The sequence below is a fragment of the Ursus arctos genome, unplaced genomic scaffold (genome assembly GCF_023065955.2).
Source record: "Ursus arctos isolate Adak ecotype North America unplaced genomic scaffold, UrsArc2.0 scaffold_4, whole genome shotgun sequence".
Taxonomy (NCBI): Eukaryota; Metazoa; Chordata; class Mammalia; order Carnivora; family Ursidae; genus Ursus; species Ursus arctos.
In genome coordinates, this window is record NW_026623056.1 from 86,135,499 (window position 1) to 86,152,564 (window position 17,066).

Here is a 17,066-nt window from a genome sequence, read left to right on the forward strand (position 1 = left end):
GAGACCCACGTGCTGGTTGTCTACCCCGCTGTTCACCCTGTGCCTTTGCAGTTATGTCCAGGGATCAGGTGGCAAAGCACGCCAGGGTGGGAGCGCCCATCTCCCAGCCTCAGCAGTAAATGTTATTGTTCTAGGACTTCTCCCTAGTAATTCTGTGTTTCTTGGCAGGGATTGATTCAGACATGGGCATGTGACCTTCCCTAACCTATGAGGTGTGGCCAGCTGGCTTCTGGAAAGGGTTTCCTCTAATACAGAGAGACAGGAAAGGAACAAACACGTGACTTTTTTTGTTCCTCTCTTTAATTGTGGGAGAATGTAATGCCCGATGTGTGGCAGACATCTGAGGCCACAGCAGGAAAAGGCCGAGGATAAGTCAACCCACCATGAGGAGCATGTAAGCACAAAAAGGCTCGTCTTCCTAGGATGTCACTGAGCCCTTGCATTAGCCAAATACAGGAATATGCTCCCCCAGACCAGTTGCTTGGCCTCGGCACTGTTGACCTTCTGTGATGGGGCAGGGGGTGCTGTCCTGAGCATTACAGGATGTTCGTCCGCATCTTGGCCTTTGTCCGCTAGATGCCAATAACACCTCCCACCCCCAGCCCCCATTGTAACAGCTAGAAATGCCTCCAGACATTGTCCAATGTCCCCCAGGGGCAGAACTGCCCCCGTTCGAGAACCACAGCTCTAGACTTTTGGCTGCGAGGTGATGCATTTCTTCATTTCGATTTGTATAGTTGGACGAGCTATGCTCTACAGCCCAATGCTTGGTAACTGAGTCCGCAATGTCGGACCATCCTAAACCCATGGGAACCCGTTTCCTCTGTGGGCAGAAGCAGGCACACTTGTTTCCCAACAGTGAAGGTGTTTGTGTGTCCTTAAAAGATGCCGCCTGTGCCATGCTGATCGGCGCCCTCCATCTGCATCGGCGTGGCTCTGGCTGGAATCAAGGCATGTACAGAGAAACTGCGGAGGATTTTGTCTCCCTGCCCGCCCTGCTTTCATCCTCACTGCACAAGCCCCGTTGTGTCTGAGGAGGTAGTGTTCCTTCAGCGCCTGTTTTATGCCAGCCATGTGTCCAGCCTCTTGGTTCTGGGTGTCCCGGGCAGTTTTACAGCAGTTGGGTTCTGGAGAGCACAGCCAGCTTGGGCCAGAGTGGATCTGGAGAGAGCCAGCCTTTCCTGCCTCTGTCACCGTTCCCGGGTGCCTCGTTGGCAGGCTTTTTCCTTCCATCGTTGTTTTTCAGCTGCCGCCTGCTTCTATGCAGATAACTTATGTCAGGGACCGGGAAGCAAAGGAAGAGCGTAGAGAAGGAGAACCACAGGTCGGATTCAGAGCAGAGTGAACAGGCCGAGCTGCATTGGAGAGCTGTGTTCTTCACCTCCCAGCTGCGACTCTGAATGAGTTCGTTGGGGCGCCTGCAGGTCACATCCCAGCGCCCAGTGCGGTGCCCGAGGCTCTGTGCAGAACGAGAGTGCTCGAGGAGGATGCGTCCCGAGCCCCACACAGCCACGCTGAACCCATTTTGCTTCAACACCGAGGATTGGGAAGTGCTGCTCTGGAGATCTCGAGAAACCTGCTCTGTGCAGAAGGAGATAACATTTAGTCTCGTTTGAGTGCCAGTTCTTTTCTTCTGGGTGTGAACTTTAAAGAATATTGAGTTCTACCAGTAGAACTCTGGGGACTGAAGCCTGTCTGGGATTTATAATAAGATTCTTTGCCCAAGAGATTCTTACTGCTTTTCTGGCCCTGACTTTAACGAGTTGGTTTCTGTGTAATAGGCTTTTGGTTTGTTTGTTAAATATATCATTTGTATGTGGGTTAAAATACATTTAAAAAAGCAGAAAAGAAGGTGTGTCCAGACAGCAAGTCATTTAGTATCTTAATGATACGCTCACTTTTATGAGATCTTCTGGTTTGCGGTTATAAATTCTTAAGTATTTTAGTATTCTCTGCATCACGTATGTGTCAGTGTTTAGTCCTGAAGGGCGTGTTTGCCCCACATATTCATTTCCTTTTATGTGGTTCACTATCGAACTCCGCTGCCTTGACCTCCTCCCGCCCTTGACCATCATCCCAGCTTCTTGGCTCATAGCCCCCCCAAATAGAATGATTCCCGTTAGTGAGCCCCTGTTACAAGCTTGTCACTCATTGTTTCTCAAACCTATAATCCTCCGAAGTTGGTGCTGTTCAACCCCTTTTACTGGTGAGGACAGTGAGGGGAGCTCCGGCTTGCTTGAGGCTTCCTCGTTCAACGTCCAGTGTTCAGCTCAGCCAGCGTGGCTGCAGAGCCCACGAGCAGATGCATGGCTGGGAGGGAGGGCTCAGGACCAGCACTACAATGGGAAGAGAATAAGACATAAGTCTGGAAACATGGAAGTCATTGCAGCTAGCCATCTAAAGTTTCTGTGTGGGAAGACAGGGAAAATTGCTGTTAGTGGTGAGAGGGCATGGTTTCTACAATAGATGCAATAAACTCACAAGGGGAAAGATAAAGAGCAATATTTGGACATGTGTGTTGCAGCTTGCCTTCTATGAGGTAGGAACGCTATGCTGTGGTTTGTTTGGGGGGTTTTTTTGTTTGTTTTTTTGGAGAGGGAGAGAAGGGAGGGGCAAAGGGAGAAAAATCTCAAGCAGTCTTCACGCCCAGCACAGATTCCCGACGCTGGGCTCGATCCCACAACCCTGAGATCATGACCTGAGCTGAAATCAAGAGTCAGCCGCTTAACCGACTCAGCCACCCAGGCACCCCTGTCAATGTTTTAAGGAGTTTTCTGACCCAGTGTGGAGATTCCCAAGTCCTCTCAACCGAGAGCCTGGACCCAGTGTTTGTGTCACATGTGTACAGACGTGTGCATTCCTTGTGAATCCCGATGCCCTGGGGAAGTAGGAAGGGCATGAACACCCGGAATGTTTCTGCTCCTTTCGAGTCTCGTCTGCACGACCAGGTGCCCATGCTCAGGGAACCTGGGCCAGGCTGGGCAGCTGAGGAAGGGTGGCTGCCCCGACTGGGCCCCAGGTCAGCTCATTCCGAGACTGTGCTGTCCATCACATGTCCCCTGCCTCACTTTGTTGTGAGTTAGACCAGCAACACGTTCCCTCCACAGCAGAGCCAGCTCCCGTGCAGCTGAGAAAAATGAGGACTGCCCTGCTGAGGCGTTGGCCCAGGGCTTGTGGTACCAGGGCCATCGTGCCCGCGGACGTGTGGTCCGTGGCTGCGGCGGCAGCTCGGCCTGCTGTCGCTGGCCTGGTCCGGCCTGGGGTAGCCACCGCCTCGGCCTCCAGGCCACGTTCTGTAAAGCCTCCCGCGGTGTGTGCTCAGCCTTCCGTGGGGCTCCTAGCAGGCAGCGTGGTGTTTGCTCAGAAAGCCCAAGTTAATATCAGCTCTGGCAGTAAGATAGAGCCGATTCCAAAGGAAGAAAAATAATCATAAGACATTTTTAAAAGCAAAAACCACATTCTGATGCGCCTCTCCCGCGTGTGGGAGGCCAAGTGAAGCCGAGACCACTGTGGCGTGCTGGCAGCTCCACTGCAAGCCGAGGTCGTGTGGTGTGGACGTGGTAAGGCCGGAGGGGACGACTCCGGGGTAACCGCTCGGCAGAGTTGCCCGCAGCGATCAGCTGACGCGGCAGCACCGCACAGCCACGTTTCAGTCTGGGACCTTGTTAAGAAGGAAGCTCTTTCCAGAGGGGATGTGCGGGTTCACTCCCCTGGTTCAACAGAAGCGGACTTCATTGGTTCTCTGGGAAATCCCAGCTCCCTGTGCTCCTCCTGTCTCTCGCCGTCCCCGCCCTCCCAGATTGGCACGGTGGCCGAGTCACTGCCATTTCAGGTAGGACGTGACGCTTTCACCATCTCCGCCTTCAGGACTTGGCCTACTTTCATGTGGGGAGTCCTGGCCAATTTGTTATTACTCAGCATCTGTCCTGTTTTCCTTCTGTCTGAAGGGCACCATTGGTGTCCCTTGGCAAGGATTTAATGAATGTTCGGGCTTGTGCCACCTGGCCAGCCTTACTCACGGTGCAGCTTCGGTTTTGCGGCATGAAACGAACAGCCTTTTAAAGATGACCAACTTCCAGAAGGAAGACCTGCCGGTATTTTACCATTTGCTTGATGCAAGCCCTGCTTCGAAATTGGCTTGCTTGTGTTTCTTTATAGAAGAGCATCTGACATTCTGAAGTCAGTGTTATCACCGTGAAGAGCAGGTTTGAGTGATCTCTTCTGGGGAACTCTGGAAAATCAAATGTAACTCACCCCCTTCCCATATTGTTGAAGTCTCTTTAAAAATTTTTTAATTGTGGTAAAGTACATGTAACATACAATTTATCTTAACCATTTTTAAGTGTATTAAAGTACTTTCTGAGTCCGTAGTCTACCCTTCTGGAATTTTTAATCCTGTTTCTTACACAGAACCGGTCTGTGTCGTGCTGAGAGTCCTAGAGAACATCAGGTTGCCAGATAGCGTGATGTCAAAGTAAAACAAAGTGCAGCGCGGACATTGTCGTGGGTGGAGCGAAGCGAGACACTTCCTGGTCTCTGTCAACGAAGCTTGGATGTGGTTCAGACCTTTCTTTTTCAAACTTAGCGTTGTATAGATTTTTTATTATTTTATTTTAAGGTCAGCCTGCTGAGCTGATGCATAAAATGAGGTCCAAACTGTTATACCTTGACTATAGCTGAAGGAATGCTTTCTTGAGGAAAATAAGGAAGGAAGGTTTATTTCTGCTTTAATCCTAGCTTTTCCTTTCTGTTTAGCATTTTTCAAAGTGATTTTGAAAACGTGGCCATTTTTTCCTTCCAAATTTATGAGTTTCCTTGAGGTATTTATTCTATAGCTGAAGAACATTTCTCATCTTTTTTTTAGTATACATCATTTTTATTCAGTGTTTATCATATGTGTTGTATCTGTAATATAAATATATATATTATATACTATATTTGTGTATGCATATCTCTCTATGTATCTGTTAAGCTTACTTGGGTTTCTGATTTCCTGAAAAACACAACCCAAACAATGAAACTTCCCTGGAAATACTCAATGGGCTTTTCCTGCTGGAGAAGCACAGTGCCAGGATAGAGGCTGGCAAGAACAAGGCAGCGTTGGGGTGGCCCTCCGTGACCCACACCCGGGTTCCAGTCTTGGCAGCTCTCCAACAGCCAGGAGCGGGTAAAGAGGAAATCAGGAGCTTTCAGGCACTAGAAAGTGGACTCAGTTCAGGTGGCTATTTTACTAACTAAGGGTTAAAAACACACTCAGGGGCACCTGGGTGGCGGAGTTGATTAAGCGTAGGACTCTTGGTTTTGGCTCAGGTCGCGACCTTAGGGTCGTGAGATCGAGCCCTTTACTGGGCTCTGTACTGAGCGTGGCGTCTGCTTGGGATTCTCTCTCTCCCTCCGCCCCTTCCCCCCACATCCCTGCTCACTTACAGGATCTCTCTCTCTCTCAAAAAAATAAAAACAAAACACCAAAACCTTACGCTCAGGAGAGGCTGGACTGAGTCCCTGGGTCCCTTCAGGATTTATTGAAAGGAGTCCCTTTGTTCTCTGGTGAGAAAAGAGTTTTCAGTTTGTTCAACAAGCAAATGTCACCTGAGAGAGTTCATGGTTCTTGCAGCTCAGCTACAGGACCAGTTGGGTGAAACACAGCATTCATTTCTTTTTTCTTTTGGGTGATAAAATATACATGAAATTTACCGTTTTAACTGTCTACGAGTGTACCGTTTCAGCGTATTTACCTTGAACAACCAGCACCAACATGCAAAACAGACCATTCCCATTAAACACGGGCTGCCCTCCCCCCCCCACCAATCCCTGGCCCCCTCCCCCAATTCCGCTTTCTGTGTCTGTCACTTTGACTAGGGACCTCATCTAAGTGGAATCATACGGTGTGTGTCCTTTTGCATCTGGCCTGTTGCACTGAGTGCAGTGTCTTTGAGGTTCGTTCATGTAGTAGTGTGTGTCAGGATTTCCTTCCTTCTTAAGGCTGAGAAACAGTCCACTGTATGTGTGGACCACATTTTATCGATCCATTTGTTGACATTTGGGTTGTTTTCACCTTTCGGCTATTGTGAGTAGTGCTGCAGTGAACATGGGTGTGTAAATACCTGTTTGAGTCCTTGCTCCCAGTTCTTTTGCACATGTGCTCAGAAGTAGAATCACTGGATCATACAGTAGTTTGGTAAACAAGTCAAATACTTAATCTTTTTTTAACGATTTTATTTATTTATTTTATTTATTTTATTTTTTTTAAAGATTTTATTTATTTATTTGACAGAGAGAGACAGCCAGAGAGAGAAGAAACACGCAGGGGGAGTGGGAGAGGAAGAAGCAGGCTCCTAGCGGAAGATATGGGCCGATCCCAGGACCCTGAGATCACGCCCTGAGCCGAAGGCAGATGCTTAACGACTGCGCCAACTAGGTGCCCCATTATTTTTTTTAAGTAAACTCTCCACCCAACGTGGGGCTCGAACTAACGACCCCCAGATCAACAGTGCTCTGCTGACTGAGCCGGCCAGGTGCCCCTAATCTTTTGAGGAACCACCATCCTGTTTGCACAGCGATTATACCATTTTACATTCCCACCAACAGTGCACAGCACTCAGTTTTGGAACCTCCTAGGCCAAGGCTATTCTAAATTGAACGTTTTCTCTTTCAAAAGCAGCGACAGCCATGGGCATCTGGCTTGATCTCACTCTCAGAGAGCATGCAGCAGAAGGCATCCAATTTCCTACTGAGAAGTGTTTTTCGGGTCCCAAAGGTGGGCTGGCCACATGGGCCAACCACTTCCTTGTGTGCAGGGACACCCAAGTTGACAGCTCCCCGGTAGAGGAGCTCCTGAGTCAGAGGTGGCTGACTGAAGAAAGCCACCATGGCTGAACCAGCACCCTGAGTGGGGTTTAGCAGCCAAAGTGGGGGAATGAGTCATTGGATGACTCGTTCCCTTTTAAGTTTGCCCTGAAAGTGTGGAGATGGTCCCCTCATGGCCATGCGTTAGCCCTCAGCGAAACTAAAGGAAAAGTCTTGTAGAGGGAGAATTTGGGGGAGCCAGAGTGGGAACCTTCATGGTGGCCACTGTTTACTTAATGGCACCAAGAGTTGGCTTATGTTTCCCTTCGGGCACATTTGCGAGGTGCTATAACACTGCTCACCCAGAAGGTGTTTGTTTTGCTTTGTTTTTTTTTTTTTTTAATTCATTTAGCCAACGTATAGTACATCATTAGTTTCAGATGTAGTGTTCCATAATTCATCAGTTGCATATAACACCTAGTGCTCCTCACATCATGTGCCCTCCTTAATGCCCATTACCCAGTTCCCCACCCCCACAAACACCCACCTTCCCTCCAGCAACCCTCAGTTCGTATCCTAGAGTTAAGAGTCTCTCATGGTTTTTCTCCCTCTCTGATGACTTCCCATTCAGTTTTCCCTCCTTTCCCCTATGATCCTCCTTCCTGTTTCTTATATTCCACATATGAGTGAAACCGTATAATAATTGTCTTTCTCTGATTGACTGATTTTGCTTAGCATAATACCCTCCAGTTCCATCCATGTCGATGCAAATGGTAGGTATTCATCCTTTCTGATGGCTGAGTAATATTCCATCGTATATATGGACCACATCTTCTTCATCCATTCATCTATTGAAGGGCAGCTCGGCTCCTTCCACAGTTTGGCTACTGTGGACAATGCTGCTATGAACATTGGGGTACAGGTGCCCCTTCTTTTCACTACATCTGTATCTTTAGGGTAAATTCCTAGTAGTGCAATTGCTGGATCGTAGGGTAGCTCTATTTTTAACGTCTTGAGGAACCTCTGTACTGTTTTCCAGAGTGGCCGCACCAGTTTGCATTCCCACTAACAGTGTAAGAGGGTTCCCCTTTCTCCACATCCTCACCAACATTTGTTGTTTCCTGCCTTGTTAATTTTAGCCATTCTGACTGGTGTGAGGTGGTATTTCATTGTGGTTTTGATTTGTATTTTCCTGATGCCAGGTGATACGGAGTATTTTTTCATGTGTCTGTTGGCCATTTGTATGTCTTCTTTGGAGAAATGTCTGTTCATGTTTTCTGCCCATTTCTTGACTGGATTATTTGTTTTTTGGGTGTTGAGTCTGATAAGTTCTTTATAGATCTTAGATACCAGCCCTTTATCTGCAACGTCATTTGCAAATATCTTTTTCCATTCTGTAGGTTGCCTTTTAGTTTTGTTGACTATTTCCTTTGCTGTGCAGAAGCTTTTTATCTTGATGAAATCCCAATAGTTCATTTTTGCTTTTGTTTCCCTTGCCTTTGGAGACGTGTCTAGCGAGAAGTTGCTATGGCCGAGGTTGAAGAGGTTGCTGCCTGTGTTCTCGACTCTAGGATTTTGATGGGTTCCTGTCTCACATTTAGGTCTTTCATCCATTTTGAGTCTGTTCTTGTGTATGGTGTAAGAGAGTGGTCCAGTTTCATTCTTTCACATGTGGCTGTCCTGTTTTCCCAGCACCATTTATTGAAGAGACTGTCTTTTTTCCATTGGATGTTTTTTCCTGATTTGTCAAAGATTAGTTGACCCTAGAGTTGAGGGTCCATTCTGGGTTCTCTATTCTGTCCCATTGGTGTGTGTGTGTGTTTTTGTGCCAGTACCATACTGTCTTGATGATTACAACTTTATAATAGAGCTTGAAGTCTGGCATTGTGATGCCCCCAGCTTTGGTTTTCTTTTTCAACATTCCCCTGGAGATTTGGGGTCTTTTCTGGTTCCATACAAATTCTAGGATTATTTGTCCCAGCTCTGTGAAAAAAGTTGATGGTATTTTAATAGGGATTGCATTGAATGTGTAGATTGCTCTGGGTAGCATAGATATTTTAACATATCTCAATATCATAAAAGCCATCTATGAAAAGCCCACAGTGAATATAATTCTTAATGGGGAAAAACTGAGAGCTTTTCCCCTAAGGTCAGGAACACGACAAGGATGCCCACTCTCACCACAGTTGTTCAATATAGTACTAGAAGTCTGAGCCTCAGCAATCAGACAACAAAAAGAAAAGGCATTCAAATTGGCAAAGAAGTCAAACTCTCATTCTTCGCAGATGACATACTTTATGTAGAAAACCCAAAAGGCTCCACCCCCAAATTGCTAGAACTCATACAGGAATTCAGCAACGTGGCAGGATATAAAAATCAATGCACAGAAATCAGTTGCATTTCTATACACTAACAATGAGACAGAAGAAGGAGAAATTAAGGAATCGATCCCATTTACAATTGTACCAAAAACCGTAAGATACCTAGGAATAAATCTAACTAAAGAAGTAAAGGATCTGTACTCTAAAAACTACAAAACACTTACAAAAGAAATTGAGGAAGACACAAAGAGATGGAAAAACATTCCATTCTCACAGCGTTTTTCGACAGGCCCACAGCCTCATTTCCTGCATGAGGTCTGTCACTCTGGGGGAGGAGGAGCTCTCTTAGGGAAATCCTTTGTTTCCAGAAGTGCTCTGAATCTACTGCATGCAAAGCATTTTTCAAATGGTGATTCTAATCTTCAGTTTTAAGACTTGAAAAATGTTGGGGCGCCTGGGTGGCTGGCTGTCTGCCTTCAGCTCAGGTCATGATCCCAGGGTCCTGGGATGGAGGGTTGGGCTCCTTGCTCAGCAGGGAGCCTGCTTCTCCCTCTCCCTCTGCCTGCTGCTCCCCTTGCTTGTACTCTCTCTGTCTGTCAAATAAAGAAATAAAATCTTTTTTTAAAAAAAGACTTGCAAAATGTCTGTTTAGAAATTTTCTTTAAATATCATTTAGGAAATACTTTATTTTCCCTTTTAATCCTAAATATTAATTACTATTTATCTTGTCCTCTGTCTTCTTAAAAGGAAATTTCATGTTCCCCAAGTCTACCTCATCAATGCAGATTTCCTCCTTGGCTACAGGGTCTCTTGGGATTTTCATCATATTTTGGGTCTGCAGGGATCTTACTTACCTCCAAGCATAGAGCAGTTTGAGCTTTGCTTTTCTGATTCCATATATTTCTCACCCTTCATCGACACACTTAACTAGTGTCCTTGTTTGCTTTGGGGACAATAAAGGGCATTATCTGTAAATGAGTGGGTTTCAGTGGATTGTTTTAAAATGCATCTTCTCTCCATCTCGAAGTCTTGTGCTTCATTTTCAGTTTGTGATGATAATAAGAGGTGTTTGCTGGCTGCTTACATTGCTCTACTCTTTGTATGGGGTGTCTCGTTTGATGCTTGCAGCTCTGTGAGGTGCCATGATCTCCATTTTTATAGATGAAATGATAGCCAGAAAGTTTAAAGAATTTGCCTTGTTAGCAAATGGTGGAATAGGAGTGCTAGGCTCTCACCCCCAAGCTCACATATTAAACCAGTATTATAATATTTCAGTCTTGTTTGTTTGTCTAACCTCAGTGTGGAAGCACTTGTCAAGTGCCAGGCTCTGTGGAACGTGGCTTAGCACAATCACTCTGACCTAGGCACGATTTTAGCCCCGTGATTAGTGGTGAAAGTGATGCAGACGGGTTGACGCCCCTAACCACCCCAAGGAGAGGCTCTCAGGGTCTGTCTGGCCACATCCTGACCCTAGATGAGGAACTTAACTTGGCTCACAATCTCTCGGTGGCTCTGCTCGCTTCTGAACTTGTGTGCTTTGATCTAGCTTGACAACCTCATGGGTGAAAAGAAAGGTATTTTCTTGTAGTTTTAATTGCATTTTTCTTACCAGGAACGACAAGCAGCTTCTCATTTTTCCAAGTACGATCTGTTTATATCCTTTGTTTTTGCTGAATTTTCAGGTCTGACAGCTTCCTTTATCTTTCTGCCTTTCCCTCAACAGCACTGAGCCCCTTTTTCAGACATGCCGTGTTTGCGTGGATTAACACAGACAGCAAACAATGAATAATCCATTCCACATTTACCGGTCGCAGCCTCAGTTCTTGTTACGTTTCTTTTCCTATGTCTTTTTTCAAATTAAATTAAGTCACACATTTAAATGAGAAAGAAATAGCAAGCAGCCTCATTCATTTGGAATGGATCGTTGTGGTTCCTTGTAATTGCGTTTATGTGGGAAGAGGTTTATCAGTCAGGATAGAGAGGGTTATGCCATGGTAACAAACAGTCCCTAATCTCGGTGAGTTTTATATGGTTGAGCTCTGCCTCACTGGGTCAGCATGTGGTTTCTGCTCTGTAATTTCTCAGGGAGCCAGGCTGGGAGGGGCTTCAGCTCAACCCACATGTCCATGATCTTAAAGTCAAGAAAAGAGAACCCAACAAGCTTTGAGTTGGTTTTTAAAGGCTGTGCCTGCGTGACTCATATCACTCCACTCATCCCACTGGCCAGAGTCAGTCATGCTGCCACACCCAGGTTCAAAAGGGTAGAGAAATGGGATTCTGTACATGCACAGCCCAAGGAAGGCAAACGCTGGTGTGTCCCAGGTGACCACCACAGTGGGTGTGCCCCCTCTTTTCCACTTCAAACAGCAGAAGTCCTTAGAGTACACTGAGCAGTATGAGAGTGGGTAGTGACTTAAAAAACAAGTGCTAGGGGGTGCCTGGGTGGCTCAGTCAGTTAAGTGTCTGACTCTTGATTTCAGCTCAGGTCATGATTTCAGGGTTCATGAGATCAAGCCCCATATTGGGCTCTGTGCTCAGCATGGAGTCTGCTTGATATTCTCTCTCCCCCCCATAAATAAATAAATAAAATCGTTAAAAAATTACTTTGTTGGCTTTTCCTTTGTTTTAAAATATCACACTTTTTTTATATAATGTTTTAAGGTATTTTTGTTGATGACCTCTGGTTATATGGAGGTTTTTTTTGAGGTGCAGGTTTACTGAATTTGGGGGTTTTGTCAGGCTTCTGATGAAAGATATTATTTTCCTTCCTTTCCCTTTACCTCCCGTATAACCTCTGTGTATGTTTTAGGGGCAGGATCACATTCTTTGTTTATAAAAAGAAAGCTGTCATGGCCTTAAGACCATATGGTCCAGGGGCCAGTAGTTGGGAGACACAGATAGAATGCAGTTGGCATCACACACATCTTATGACATTCTTCCAGAATGCCTGCTTTGTTTTAGGCTCTGTGCAGAGTGCTGAAAACCAGAGAGGGGAAGACAACAGACCCAACCCTCAAGTTTCTCCCCGCCAGGTCAGGCCCGGAGCTGACAATCATTAGGACAGTTGTAAATCGGTGACGGATGTGCACATGGAGTCCAGGGCAGGAGTAACTAAACACGCAGGTTGGGGCACCCTGCCAGAGCGGGGACCATTCTGCCTCCAGGAAAGGGGACGCTAAGTCTCATGTGAGGAAAGTTAGCCAGGTGGACAGGAAGGAGGGTGGGCAGAGGGACAGGGAGCACAGGCAGGAATCACAAATGGATCTGTGTTGCTACAAAGTTTGAAGCTGAAGTATGAAGAGGTGGGGGCGGGGGGGGGGGGCACAAAGCAGGCAGGAGTCATGCTATGGAGGCCTTGGAGTGGCGTTTTAAGAAGCGTGGACTCTACCCTGTAGGCTTTGAGCAAATATTTGCAGATTGTTCCATAATGACACTTTGTATTATAAGATTGAGTCAGGAGGAGCCACCCAGCCACAGCACTCTGCCTATGGTCACTTGAGGCCGTGCAGAATGGCATTGATCCACTCGCACTCCTGACCGTGTTTCTCAGGTACCACACATACCCCGGCGGCTTTAGCACAGACAAGGCCTGTGTCCGGCTGGCAGAGGCCTGGCCCAGGACTCCTGTTGCTGCATCCCAGCAGGGTAGAACATTTCTCCTGTGGGATGTGGGTCCTTCCCACCCAGCAGGATCACCAACTGCTGAAGATGCCAGGAGTAATGGCCTAAAGGTGTCCCCCCGCCCCCGTTTCTTCTGGGGTGACCCCTCACTCAGCCACCTGGCCGTGAAGCTGAGCTGGGAGAATGATGGGGATTAGTCAGATCTCTTCTCCCCGAGCGGATTCCAGGGGCTTCCCCAGCACACAGACAAGGGTTGTCTTAGGGATGGGAGTCACGTCCCCTGAGGAAGTCTGTGTTCTGTTTAGGTTTATGTGTGGACTGGAGCCCTCACCGGTACCCAGGTTTCCATGTGTGGCCAAGAGCTGGTCTGATGGTGACAGGGTCTCCCTTGCTTTTGATTCTGATGCCTGCCTCATCTCCAGGATTGCTAGCGCTTCGCTTATATGTGTGTCCCTAGAGCCTGGCTCATGACCCCCCGGTGTTCCCCATGCAGGTCCTCTGTCTTCCTTTTGCATCTGCTCATGTCTTCCTGGCCCTGGCAGATTTGCTTTACTTGGTAAATGTTGCTGCCTTCTTTCTCATGTTTTCCCTCTTGTTTTCCAGGCCTTGCAGAGTAACCTGAGGTATTCCTTATTGCCAAGACGGCTCGTTATCAGCAAGAGGTTAGCTCAGTGCTTGCATCCTGCTTTGCCCAGTGGTGTGCACCTAAAAGCCCTAGAAACCTATGAGATTATCTTCAAAATTGTGGGGACCAAATGGCTGGCCAAGGATTTGTTCCTATACAGGTATAGTAGCTTCCCTACCATGTTACATTCTTATTACCTGAAAAATCCATAGTTCAGTTCATAAAATGAGAAAATGACAAACAAAATAGGGAGTGGTGAGCAACAGTTCATCGTAAAGACGCCAGCAGGAGATAACCAGTGCTCGCCTGTGAAGCGCATCCTCCCAGGCCTTTCTTTAAGTGGGTTCTAAGTGGGACCGTGATGGACCTACTGTCTAGATGCCTGCTCTTTGCTGAACGGTACGTCGTGACCGTCCCGTGACAAGCAAGCAGACGTCTGCAGCCCCAGTAAAAACAGCCGGCTGGCTGCTTTTGAAAACTCCCTTTGGCTGGGTGATTGTTGCAAACTTCGGAGTCGGTGTCTCATTTATCCCTCGTCTCCCTTTCTTCTTTCCCAAAGCTGTGGGTTGTTTCCTCTTCTGGCGAATGCAGCCATGTCGGTGAGGCCCGTGCTGCTCGGCCTGTATGAGAAATACTTTCTCCCGCTGCAGAAGCTGCTCCTGCCCAGTCTCCAGGCCTTCATTGTGGGCCTGCTGCCCGGCCTGGAGGAGGGCTCGGAGATCTATGACAGGTGGGTCTCATCCTGACAGGTGTGCTTGCATGTGGTGCTGCCGCTTAGGGAGTAGCGGGGAAGGAGGTACAGAGGTCTGCACCCCAGGGAAAGGTGCAGAAGTCGAGGTGATGCTTGACATTGCTGTGCTGGTCTCTGCTTGACCAGATACTGTGTCCTCCTGGGAACTGCCTCCAGTTACAGGTGAGAGTCAGAAAGTGAGAAGGTTTCCCAGAGCCCCACGGTCAGCGAGTGGCAGAGCTGGGATCCTAAGCCACATAGGTCAGACTCCAAAGTCTTCCTTCTTCCCATTACACTAGGCTGCTTCTCAGTCAAAACAGAGCCATGCTTCATGGCTGGCTGGGGCTCGCAAAGGCGATGCTAAGCAGAACAGCTTGACAAATTTCAGCAGCATTTGGGGAAATGTGTAAAGCTCATACGCATAAAAGTTCACGTAGGGGTTATTTTTTGGTCATGCTTAGGAGCAGAAGGAAGCATAAATCCATTCAGACTACTGGGTATACACAGTATCCTGTTTCTCTGGGGAATTATCTCCCATCCTATTAACTGTTCTGAGTGATCGCTGATTAACCTCTGTTAATAGGACCTGCTTTAAGAAACCCTGTGCAGCCTGACTGGGAGGTTTAGAAACCTCTGTGCTTGCAAAAGTTTCCATTTGATTGCACCACGTACTGCTCACATTTCCCCCATTCCAGAGGCCCCAGTCACACCGCCTTTGTCACGTTGGCAATGACGGGGGCGGGGGAGGGCTGGGGTAGAATCAGGGAGTCAGTCCAAGGTCTGTTTGGAGTGCTCCCCTAGACTCAGAGAAACCAAATAATTAGAATGGTTTGAGGGATTGTGGCCAGTGACCAAGGGTACATTTAAGTCATGAGCATTTGTAGTAGAATCGGACAAACCTAACCAAAAATTTGCACTTCAAACATTTCAAGCTTTCACATAGATCAGGTGGTGGCTTCCTCCTTCCCAGTGAAGATCCGCCTTTGCAGTGGGTTGGGTCGGTAGGATCCACTTCCTTAGGACGCAGAGTCTGTCCCGTTGCTGTTTTACGCCTGTGGCGGAACACAGGATTGGTAGGTGTGTGGAGGGAAGGAACGGAAGGTCATGTTGGAGTCAGCGAGAGGACCCTTACCAGATCTGTCTTGACCTCTAGTCCCAGGCTCTTTCTACAAGTTCTGGCCCATTCATGTTTCCCAAACAGATCCGTGTATGTGTGTTTATAAATGTTTTTTCCATCATCTGACAGAGGAACACATCAATTCCCAAAAGGTATTGCAGTTTTTTTTTAATTTGTAAGAATGAATCACACCAGAAGAGTGTAAATAGTCGTTCTCTTAGTTGATCAGTGAGGGTTCATTTGAACAGTTGCTAAAGTTGCTTAACATGGATTTTTTTGGTGTGATTCCTTGACATCGAACCAAGAGCTGAGTAGAGCTGCATGAATCACCGAGTACATGGAGCTGTGACAGAAAACCAGGCCCCATGTCTGCAGCACCCCAAAGCCATTCGTTATCAGCTCTCCGAGGTGGATGCTGGCGAGGGTTCTAGAATCTCAGAGTGGGTGTGTATGGGCACAGTAATCGGGATGACTGCACCAGAGTCTTTGGTCCCTGTATCCATGTTAGTTTGAGAGAAGTTGGCAACTCTTTCCTGCCCTAAGTGCTCAGGAGCCGAGGCAGCCACCCCAGCAAACACTGCAGGATAGGAAAGGGAGGGGCGAGGGGGGTCCTCATGTCCCTGTTGGCAGCAAATGCAGAGGGCTGAGTTAGGCTGGGGCCGCTGCAGGCCAGGTGACTCATGAGTTCCCTGGAGGCGCAGACTGTTCCTGGCTTGTGCTTGTCCGTGAACCCTAAGAACGGAAACTCTGGCCAGTGTTAGGACTAACGCTTCACCCTGGCTTTCTAACCCTTGTGTGCCTGCAAACTACTCCTGGGCAGATCTTCTTCTTGAAAGTGTGCAAGAAGTCGCTTCACAGCTGCGTTTTGCTGCACTGAGAAAGTAGGAGTAGTGGGGAGAAAGTACCAGACTCCTCTTCTGAGGATTTGGGGGAAAGGTGACTATTCTCAGAGGTCTGTAAGCAAGCAAAAATGTGAATCAGCGGTTCTCAGCTGGGCTGATTTGTATTCCCCAGGGACATTTGGCATCCTTCTTCGGGCTGTTACCACTGGTAGAGAGGGTGCTGCTGGCATCTAGCGCTACAGGGACACGATTGTCCCCACGACAAAGGCTCATCTGGCCCCAAAGTTCATCGTGTCAGGGTTGAGAGAGCCCAATTTAAATAGTTGAAACATATATACATTTTTAAAGATTCATTGATTTATTTGAGAGAGAGAGAGCGCGCACACGCGCTCACATGCTCGAGCAGGGGGGACGGCGTGGGGGGGGGAGGGGTTGATTCCAGGCATCATAGTGAGCTCTGCCGGTTCTAAAATTTTTTTACCCCTCTGGGCATGGACCCAACTTATGGTGTGCAGGACGCTGTTGTCACTGTTGTGCTCGTTCAGATGCTCACACCCCAAGCTCTTTGCTCTTGTGACAGCTTGGCTTTCCAGGACCCTCCACTAGGCAAGTGACTACACGGCCTAAGTTGGGAAAGGCTTGGGGTTCACGGCAAGCAGTCCGTGTCACTTGCTATCCGTGGAATAGAGGAGAGCATGTTGGTGTCGTCTGAGTGAGCTGGTGTTAACAGGAGGCATGAGTATGCCAGCCAGGGCGAGGCAGGGAGGGATGGAAACGGGGGGTTTGGAGGTTGCTGATTGATTCTGAATAGAAAAGATTCGTGTCCTGGGCTCTAAACTGTGTGTGCTAATTTTGGAACTTCACATCTGAGTTGATGGGAGTAATTCTTACTTAGTGGGGAGTTACTTGACTCCTAACCCAGTTATCTTGCTCTTCACTGTGCTTTCCATAGCAAAGGCTTGTCTTAATTGGCCTTTTGTGAACCATGGCATCATTTAAGTTTTTAATATCTATTAAGTTTTTA

At 47.5% G+C, this 17,066-nt stretch overlaps 1 protein-coding gene across 4 annotated transcripts in view; it reads left to right on the top strand.

Annotated features, from left to right (window-relative positions):
• Nucleotides 1-17,066, top strand: part of DOP1B (DOP1 leucine zipper like protein B) — a 102,617-nt gene that overhangs the window by 19,146 nt on the left and 66,405 nt on the right. For 3 of the 4 annotated variants that reach the window (XR_003317980.4, XM_026506304.4, XM_057306839.1), the window contains exons 3-4: nucleotides 13,332-13,513; nucleotides 13,913-14,083. The exons of the other annotated variant lie outside the window; for it this stretch is intronic. Coding sequence is in view for 2 of the 3 variants with exons in the window: in XM_026506304.4 (XP_026362089.3) it covers nucleotides 13,332-13,513; nucleotides 13,913-14,083 (353 nt within the window). In the remaining variant the exon portion in view is untranslated. The remainder of the gene's footprint in view (nucleotides 1-13,331; nucleotides 13,514-13,912; nucleotides 14,084-17,066) is intronic. 4 annotated transcript variants of the gene reach the window in all.